General features: G+C 42.6%; 1 protein-coding gene across 1 annotated transcript; it reads right to left on the minus strand.

The window, feature by feature from the left end:
- Window positions 1-3,966: 3,966 nt before the first annotated feature.
- On the minus strand, window positions 3,967-9,529 carry SLC10A1 (solute carrier family 10 member 1). The gene is made up of 5 exons (XM_085323296.1): window positions 9,105-9,529; window positions 8,161-8,371; window positions 6,463-6,641; window positions 5,284-5,480; window positions 3,967-4,163 (listed from the first exon to the last, which is right to left on the minus strand). The coding sequence occupies exons 1-5, from the start codon at window positions 9,503-9,505 to the stop codon at window positions 3,967-3,969; spliced, it is 1,185 nt and encodes a 394-aa protein (XP_085179422.1). The 5' UTR covers window positions 9,506-9,529.
- Window positions 9,530-9,777: the final 248 nt, after the last annotated feature.

Genomic DNA, 9,777 nt, shown 5'->3' on the forward strand with positions numbered 1-9,777 from the left:
TCTCTGAATCTGGTGTGTTCTTACTGTTAATAAAGCATTTATAACTGCCTCATGCAGTTAAATGGTGGTAGAAGGTCTCTTAAAGTGATAGTAAAATTGTGGAGTATTGTGGGTGGCGGTGGTGGTTGGAGGGAAAATTAGATACATTAAATACATCATACTAAAAACTTGAATTTTACTGTCTTCAGAGAACTGAGCAGTTAGCTTGTTCAGGAAGCTGCCTGGGTGAGACTACTTTGGTATAGTCGCAGTATGGCTGTCCTTAGCTCTTATCTTAATGGGCATTTATGTTTGGAAATAAGAAACCTGATAGCAGGGGTCCCCTTACTGTGATAGTTGATGGTAGAAAAGATGAATCACATATGCTTTAGTTACTGCTCAGAGAATAAGCCTGTAATGTCAGAGATGAATGCAGTTGTCATAGTGTGCCTGCACTTACAAACCAGTGCAGTGCTTTGTGATTACTGTTGCTTCTTGAGATCTAAGCTCACCTTTTGTTCTTCCCTCCAACTTCAATGTAGAGTCACTACTTGTAGTTCTCATAGCATCTCCTGAGCACCAGCTGCTGCCCTCTACTGTTTYCCAGGTATTTAAACACAAGTTGTAAGCTTACAGCTGTGTCTAGACAGTCCAGATAATGGCTGTGTTCCCCAAAAGGGCAGTAGGACTTGAGATCGCTGCACTACCTGCTTACAGAAGACTCCAGAAGATTTTGGCTTAGTAAGGTCTTATTCTTTTTTTCCCAGAACAAATGTGGAGTTTGTATGTAGTGAAGGGCATATTTGAATTAACTCATTTCATACTTGAATTAACTCATTTTGAACACACAACATAGGAGGTTGGAGTTTGCTTTGTGTTCATTGCTACTGAGATGGTTTATTAGACTTGGCAGATATGAACACTGTTTCCAAGTATAACAGAAGAATCTGACAAGTGAGCATCTTGGAAGACTTCCATGCTACCATTGACTTAAGGGAATTTTGAATGATGGCATTCCACTTTCTTGAGGCAAACTTCTGAGGAGTAGCAGGAGGTGATTTTCACTGTGTTCTGAAGGAAGAAACGCTGAGTTTCAGTAATTTGTCAGAGGAGATGCATTCTGCACCAAAACCACCTTTGGTTTTAGGTTTTTTTACTAGAATACTGTGACAGTAAGATGTGTTAATTGCAACTGTGCCTGTGTAGCTGTGTAATATAATTCTGTATTCTCCCTAGCTTTGCTAGAATAAAATAGTCTCAAGTTTCTGAGACAGCTSTCAACACCACTGAATACTTACCAGCAAGATACAGGAAAAGGGTTTATCCCCCTCCAAGTCTTAGTTCCAGTTCAAACTAATTCTAAAAAGTGAAAGCAGGTGTAGATACAATGTTTTTATAGGCATTAGTTCCCATTTTGGTGGRGGAGGAGGGATTTTTGAGTTAGGGAATGGGAGTACTGTAGCAATGTTGTCCTGCATTTCCATATTCTGGTGTCTCACATGTTTATGCCTTGCAGCAAACCTTTACAATCCAAGTGTTTTTCAAATCCTCATATGGGTCACAAGGGAGGTCCTTAGAATTTAATCTAAAACTGAATTAGCAAATGTGCTTTTGTTTACAAATCTAATTCAGTAATTCACTGAAATGTTTAAGAAGATYCTTGGAACCTAGGATGGACCTTGGATCAGATTTTTAGGAAGGGCAAGAGGTAGTTCAGCTCAGAGCTGGCTGTTGTCATGTGGGTGTCCCCCGCCCCAACAGGCCCTGTTGGCTTTTTTTCTCTGCTGTTTCAGAGCTGCTGCTTTCTTACTAGCTTGTATCGTAATGACCAGAAAAATTTGGGGGCCTTGTGATGAATCTGTGCATTGATGTGGCGCTGTATTAAGCTAGAGGATGTAGCTGCAAGCAAGAGTACTGAGGAGAGCTATTCAGATTGACATGCAGTTAGTCTGGATTATTTTTAGTCAGCCTTGGTAAGTGGGCAGTTGCTCTCAGGCTAGTAGGTCAGATGGTTGGTCATCATCTTGGGAAACATGGAAGAGGAGGTTTTTAGCTCTAAAGAAGGCATTGAAACTTGCCCAGAATGTCAGGTTACCTGCTCTATCTCAATTATTTGATCCTTTCTGGCTTGCTTGAATGATTATGGGCYGTGCAAGTGGGACTGACCTGCTGGAAAGCAGCTCTGCAGAGAAGGACCTGGGAGTGCTGGTGGATGACAGATTGACCATGAGCCAGCAGTGTGCCCTTGTGGCCAAGAAGGCTGATGGTCTCCTGGGGTGCATTAGGAAGAGTGTTGCCAGCAGGTCGAGGGAGGTGATCCTGCCCCTCTACTCAGCCCTGCTGCAGCCTCATCTCGAGCACTGCGTCCAGTTCTGGGCTCCCCAGGACAAGAGAGACATGGAGCTACTGGASAGAGYCCAGYRHAGGRCTACRAAGRTGATCAGAGGGCTGGAGCACCTGCCCTATGAGGAACGGCTGCGAGAGCTGGGCCTCTTCAGCCTGGGGAAAAGAAGACTGAGGGGGGATCATATCAATGTGTACAAGTACCTGAAGGGAGGGTGTCAAGGGGATGGGGCTGGGCTCTTTTTGGTAGTGCCATATGACAGGACAAGAGTCAATGGGCAGAAACTGAAACCTGAAYACGAGGAAGAACTTCTTTACTGTGAGAGTGACAGAGCGCTGGACCAGGTTGCCCAGAGAGGTTGTGGAGTCTCCTTCTCTGGAGATATTCAAAACCTGCCTGGACGTGATCCTGTGCAATGTGCTCCAGGTGACTCTGCTTGATGAGCATGGGGGTTGGACTAGATGATCTCCAGAGGTCCCTTCAAACCTCAACTATGGCTCCAGGTACAATCCAGATGAGTGAAGGCACCTTATCACTGGAAAGGGGTGGTATTTCAGACATATCACTCCCTTGTATTTAGCAAAACAAGAATAATTCTGAGTTTGCTGCTCCAGAAGCAGCTCTTGTGAATCCTGTTTCTAAAACAACTCATCACAGGCAGCCTGAATAGATTTTTGCATTTGTGGGCTAGCTGCCGTGATGCTTGACTTCTGGGTGGGCTGTAATCTTAGAACACATTGCTAGGCTTTGCGTTACTGAGGTTTATGTTGGCTTGTCAAAAATGATTCTACAGATGATACTGTGGTACCTATATTTGCGCATCAGGTTACAGCAGTTACGACAGAAGCTTTATTAAGTGTAGATTCTCATTACAGTCCTATTTATTCTTTAAGCTGCATTACCTCAGGTTACAATGTGTACTTAGCACATTTGAAGTTCTAATGCCTGTCCTCCAACATAGTCATCTCTGTAGTGTTACATAAATAGCAAGACGATGTCCTTAAAATATGGTGTAGTTAGTCGACTGGCTCATATAAAGCAAGATATGTTCAGGGCTTGCGTAGAGCTTGCTGGGCCCAAACTCTGCACACTAATGCAGGTTACATGGCTGTGTTGTGAGTTTTTGTGGTCTCTGCTGTGTAGACACAAATGATACACGGTACAATACTTGAGTTCTTGGAAAATGGAAATGACCAGCAGTCCATGGGTTCTCTGAATGGGACATCGGTCTCAGTTTGTGGATGCGGCACTGAGAAAGTTTCACACTTCATTTTTGGTCTCTACTAGAGAAATTATATTGAGTTTCAGGGATGTCTTTAGGAGTGGCCTCCAATGTTTGCCAGTAAGAGAATTATAAAAAAAATGAACTTAGGAAAAAGAATTGATGCTGGAAATGATTTTTCATAWAATGATTCATATAGGCAAAGGTGGGAGCAATTACTTGGGAATGTGGCAGAGAGGCTAGTGCACTAAACCATCTCAAACGAAAAGGGCTATCTGTAGGTTGTCATGGATGAATCCATATCTGAGCCTGGAAGTCTCCCTTATGGTGACRGTGGGGAGAAGGTAAGGAGGGTAGGGGGTGAGGATAGCTCTACAGGARATCCCTTCCTCTGGTTTAAAATGAGCATATAGTACAGGTTTTACACACAACTGTGGGAGACCTGTAAACCTTCTGCGGAAGGTAGAGCTTGAGAGGTTTGTGGTAGCAGATGTTGCACAATATTTCTATACTGTTTTCTTAGTTTCCTACTATTTCTGCAAGATCTTGATACTGGTTTTATTTCCTGGGCGATGTCTGTGTCTTCAGTGATAGCTGTGCAGGTCATTTTTGCTGCATCTACAGGAAAAAAATTCTAATGAGAATGAACAGTTCTGAACCCAGGTAGTGGAAAGCACAGCTGTAGCACAGCTAACATTTGTTGTTGCTAGGTGATAAAAGGAACCTGATGTCTTATCCAAATACTTCAGCCGTTTTGTTTCCTGTCATTTCATGAATCTACCTGGGAAGCCACCCTTTTTGCAGCAGGCTTATGAGTCTCCTCCGTGGTTGTTCCCAATATCATCTACTTTGCACTGAAGATGTGCCTGAGGATCAAAATTGAGTGTTTTTTTAATGCATAATATGAAGCACTTGTGATCATTCATCTATAGTTGTAAAATAGAGCAAAATGCTCTTATAACAGCCCGTGAGGCTGCTCAGCTGCTTCTCTGCATCCCAGGTGACTGGAGATGGTGGCTAGAGGCAAGGCTAAGGTGGCTGGCAGAGGATCTGATTCAGCAGTTCATTTTCCAGCCATCTTTACAAAGACTCAGCTGGACTTTGATGTTATGAACTTGTTGAAGCTGTAGAAGGGKCTGCCTCACATCTGTACCGATTATATATATAAATGTATGTATATATAATATTTTTAATTAAGCTGAGTTTGTTTGTGTACCTCTAGCAGCAGCAGATCTAAATGCCTCCTCCTTCTAGCTATAGTATTTGGTAGAAGTTTTGTTTATTTCCTCCTCCTTCCACCTTCAAAAGTGATGCCCTCAGTGAATCCTCTTCAGCTAGCAGTGAAGCCAGGATTTGCTGCATCAGAGAGTATCTAATGTTCTCTTGGAGTTTTAGATAAATGTGTGACTATCCTTTGCATGCGTTCAGTACAAATCACAGCTTTTTGAATGTGCTGTGGTTCAAGCACAGGACTCTGAAAACCTGTGAGCGTTGATAGCATAGGTAATGTATTGTATTACAAAACACTACTGATATAAGAAGCAATTTCTAATGTCTTCAATTACCTCTGATTTTTTTGCTGGTGATTTGTTTAGCCTGTATATTGTATATGGTAACTTTGACTGAAAGGGCAACTGAATTCTGCCTCTAGAAAGCAATGGTTCATTGGCAATTGTTTATAAGTATATATGGTTGGGAATGGAAAACTTTGGAAATACAGGAATGAAAGTGCACTTGCCATTTGGTTTTGTTATTCTRTCATGGATCCTGAAGACCAGAATGAGCAGAAGGCCCTCTCCAAGCTGGAATATCAAGTAGAGAAGTGGGAAGAAGTACAGGTGACCAATGACTTCTGGGGCAAAGGTGACCTTGAGTAGAGTAGAGCAAAGTTGTACGTTCTGGCAGCCAGTTTCCATGCACACTGTCCGCCTGCACCTGAGGGAGGAAGAGGTAAACCTAGACATGTATTAAAGATTTGATCTATTTCTAAGCAACTTAAAATTAACACTGTCCACCTTGCTCTTTCAGTACCTCATGCATTTGCTTGTGGTAAAAGCTGCTTTATCAAGAAGAAATACTGGGAGCCCTAGAAAGGAGATTCACTTTGTGCTTCCTTGGTTAYGTGCGGAGGCAGCACTATAAATGTGGACTTCCTGCTTAACAACGTTTTGGAGGCCTTGTATTGTGCTCCTCTGGGAGACTCAGGGAAGGAACCTGGTTCTGGGGTAAAAAGAGGAGTCTAAGATGTGATGACAAAAAGTGAATAGAAAATAGTGAGGGCTAGGGGGCTTATCTGGATTAGGCAGGGTGAGAAAGGGAAGGAGTGAGTTTTATATGCAGGGCTAAGGGTTTCTGTTTTGAATTCCTGAGGCTTCAGCTGAATGCACTGATTAATTTGATGTAATTATCATCAGAGGAATAATTTTGTCCCTTGAGGTTCAGTCTCTGTTGGCATTACCTAATTCTTTTTTCCCCTACTTTTTGTTTGGCACAGTTCATTCTCCTCTTTCTCCYAATTCACTGCTGAAAACAGAGGCTGGTAATATATACTTTATGGGTGGCTAGTGACCTTAAGTCAAACCATCCTCACCTTGTCCAGTGAGCTTGCATAATGGACTTCCACCCCTCTTGTGGTGATCAGGTACATGCTCTAGAGAAACGTTTCCTCCCCACTCTTTGCTGAGCCAAGCAGGAAGCAGAGATTGAATTCATTTCTCTCCTCATTCACAGTGTAAGAGTATTGCAGTTTGCAGTGTATCTGCTCATACTTACAGAGCCYGTTCTGGGAGACTACAGTCAGTGTTCGTTTTATGAAAGCACCTCCTTGCTGAAACCAATGTATTCAACATTGCTCTGTATACCAGAGCTCCCGTTATTCTATATTTATTCTGGCAAGGAGGGGAGTGGAAGAGCATACCGATCATTAAGCTTGAAGACTGCAGAGAGAATGTAGCCCAGCAGGAATCCAATAAAAGGCATCAAGGCAGAAGACACCAGGAGCGCTGGTGAGAAAGTGGCCGTGATACTGCTTCCAACATTGTTGACAGACAGAACGATTATTGCAACAGATGATAGCAGAAGCGCAGCGATCCCTGTCTAAAATGAAAGTGTTCAAGACATGGACAAAACAAAAATCCTCATCAAAAAGAGTCTCAACTGTTGGAAGCAGCTATGTCCACTTCCACCTGTCACATACGTAAGTATATAGTGAGAGATCCACTGTGGTGCATAGGTGCCTTTTATGGACTTAAATGTTAGCAAGTAATCAAGAAGAGACTAATGCTGTTAGACRTTTCAGCTTCCTTAGTAATCTTGAGGTGTTACCTAGAGAGACCTTAAATAACGATCTTTTTGGCACATCCCAAGATGACACATGCAAAAGCCTGACCAGTATTTTTTGATGTTTGCTCCACCAGCCACTTGTTTCTCAGGCAGAATGACTATATGTCACTCTGCCCAGGTCTCTGTTGGTTGAGTATGACATAGCTTTCACTTAAGGTAGTTGGGGAGGAAACTGTTATTGACAGGTAGAACCTGCCTACAGCAGGCATGCAATGYGGTAACTGTGTTTTCAGATCGTGTAGTTCAGACCGTCAGCAGATGAAGTACCTAGGTAATTTTGGGAGGCAGAATACCTAACTCTCATGCCTCTCCCTCCACTTGCAGTCCAGTTTAGACGGAGTTCTCTGGCTGTTTATTTATAGCAACTGTACCCCTCMCCTCTTCTGGAGAAGAGAAATACAAAGACGGTGTTAGCAGAAAGGAAAAAGAGCCAACAGTCAGCTGGGACAGTATAGGTTGCCTTCTTGCTGAATACCTCTTTTAGAAATCTGGTCATCACTTCCATATGCTTAGTAAAGGAACCTATGAAGAGCTATGGTCCTTCTACAACTGYTCTAGGCTCAGTCCTGGGTTCCCATGCTTCTTAGAGTTTGGCTACTTCTAAAACCATTTTATCAGGTATATGGGTCCTGGCACCCAAAGGTTTGTGCCGTTTTTTCTGATGACATGGAGGCTTAATGAAAGAAGCTATGAAAAACAGGTTTGCAAAGTTGTTAGCAGCTCCCTGGGTACTGCTGTTGAAGCTGTTGAGTTAGGCAGTGTTTACCTCGTTCTCCAGATTTCCCTTTTGCTGTTTAAATGCTAGATGTAGAAAGAGTGTAGGGAGATGATTGCAGGCTTAAACAGGTGTTTAGTGATCTAGTGGATTTGGCTGGATAGGTATCTCATTACTCTAAGTAGAAGCTTTGGCAGTTTGTCTTTTGCCTAGTGTTAGAGCTCTGACAGCAGCAGGGAGATTTTTTTGTATCTTAGGTCTGCTTGGTTACAGTTTTTAGTGCTGCTTGTAGCAGTAGAAAATAAAGTTAAAACTGAAGTTAACAGAAGAGAACAAAGCAGGAGGTTGCTGACAAAACGCTGCCCATCCAGTAGAGGTTGAGGACCTCTCTATCAGCAAATACTGTTTAAGGACTAAAGTGATGGTTTTGAGTACTGTGCTCAGCCTTCTCATTGGTTTGTGGCATGCCTTAAACAGGTTAATTTCTCTATACCTCTAGTTTTGTGAGCTTCCTTGAGAGCCTTGGCTGAAAGGTGACTGGCACAGGATACTTCTTACCTTGATGACAAAGCCAGTGTACTGTGGTTTCTTCTCATTCAAGATGATGCCAATGGCACAGGGAATTAGCATAAGGACCAGGGAGGTGATTATTCCTTTGTATGGCACCTTGCCCTCCAGATCACCCTCATATAGTCCTCCAGAATAAAGGTACAGAAGCAGAGGCATTAGTCCAATTGCCAGGACTGTTGAACATGTGGTCATTACAATGCTGAGCAGAAGAAAGAACCTTTCAGTAAAAGAATAACAACTTTTGTGGAATATGCTCATTTTCTTACTAACCTGGATACATGATTTTAATCTAAAACTTTACCTTGCTCCTTCCAGTCTGTCACTGACCTTTTCTCAACATTACTCTCAGGTTGTAGAAGGATTTAATATGAATAGAGATGGAGGAAGAAAAGTTCTAATATAAGCTCAGAAAGGAACTTTGTTACAGGTATTTCAGAAATTTCAGGTATTTTGTATTTCAGAAATTCAGAAATGCCAAAGCTGTTAGTACTTCTGCCTGGATATCACTATGGTTTATTGGAATGAGAGCCACTTCTAGTTCTACATTTCTCATGGATGYAGCTTCTTCAGACAACACTCTCAGTCTATGTGCAATGGCAGCTAATCTCCAACTATATCAGTAACTGGCATGGTGGAGAAATGAGGGGACATTAGGCATAYATACTACTGTATAGAGGTGGAAAAAGTGCTCCAGTACCCATGTCGTCAAGAGTGACTTACCTTGCATGCTTCATAGAAAGCTATAAATTCCATTTTAATGTAAAGCAGGGACAAATTGGTTTGAGCAATGTGTGCTTTAAAAATATTCTAGACTTAACATTTCAGTCTTTGTTTAGCTTCTTGAGGACTGCTAATGTTGATTAAACTAGCTTCTGAAYTGATCATACAGCTATACTGGCCTGGACAATGTATATGTGCTCAATTTTCCTTACCTGAGGTTCATATCTCCTTTCAGTGCCAGGCTAAAGATGTTTGAGAGGTTTCCACCCGGACAGCAGCCACAGATGAGGATGGCCAGGGATTCTATAGTACCTAGCTGGAAGAGCTTGGCCAAAAGAAATGCTGTCAAAGGCATTACACCATATTGAGCCATTACAGCAATTGCTACCCCTTTGGGTTTCCTGAGGTGAGTTGTGATCTTGGTTATCTCCATCGTGCACCCCAAAGATACCATGACGATGAAGAGGACCACAATAAGGATCGCATTCAGGGCTTTGTCTGAGGCCTGCTGGCCAAATGCAAATGGTGGTGCAGCGCTGGTCAAAGAAGTGCTCTGATTGCGACCTGGACTCCAAAGCTCTGGGCTCTCAAAGTCTCCCTTGGTCTTATTCATCCTGCTGAAGAGTTTAGAGGTCCCTTCTTCCGTAAGTGGCTGGCAAGGTAAGRAAGGAATTGATTCAGAAATCCGAATAAAATTCAGTAAATACAAGCAAAACATGAGCTTTTTTCCTGCCTGTGGTCTGCATCTTCCCTTCTTCAGGCTGCCACTCTTATTTAGCAGCTGTTGAAGCTGAAGTCTGTTTTGAGGGATTGTGTTGATTATTGTTTATGCTTTTTGGAAACTCCTTGCCTAGGATATTGAAGCATTCTCCTTGTGTATAGAAY

This window comes from Rhea americana, unplaced genomic scaffold (genome assembly GCF_003343005.1).
Source record: "Rhea americana isolate MKP2758 unplaced genomic scaffold, rheAme1 scaffold_84, whole genome shotgun sequence".
NCBI classification, from domain to species: Eukaryota; Metazoa; Chordata; class Aves; order Rheiformes; family Rheidae; genus Rhea; species Rhea americana.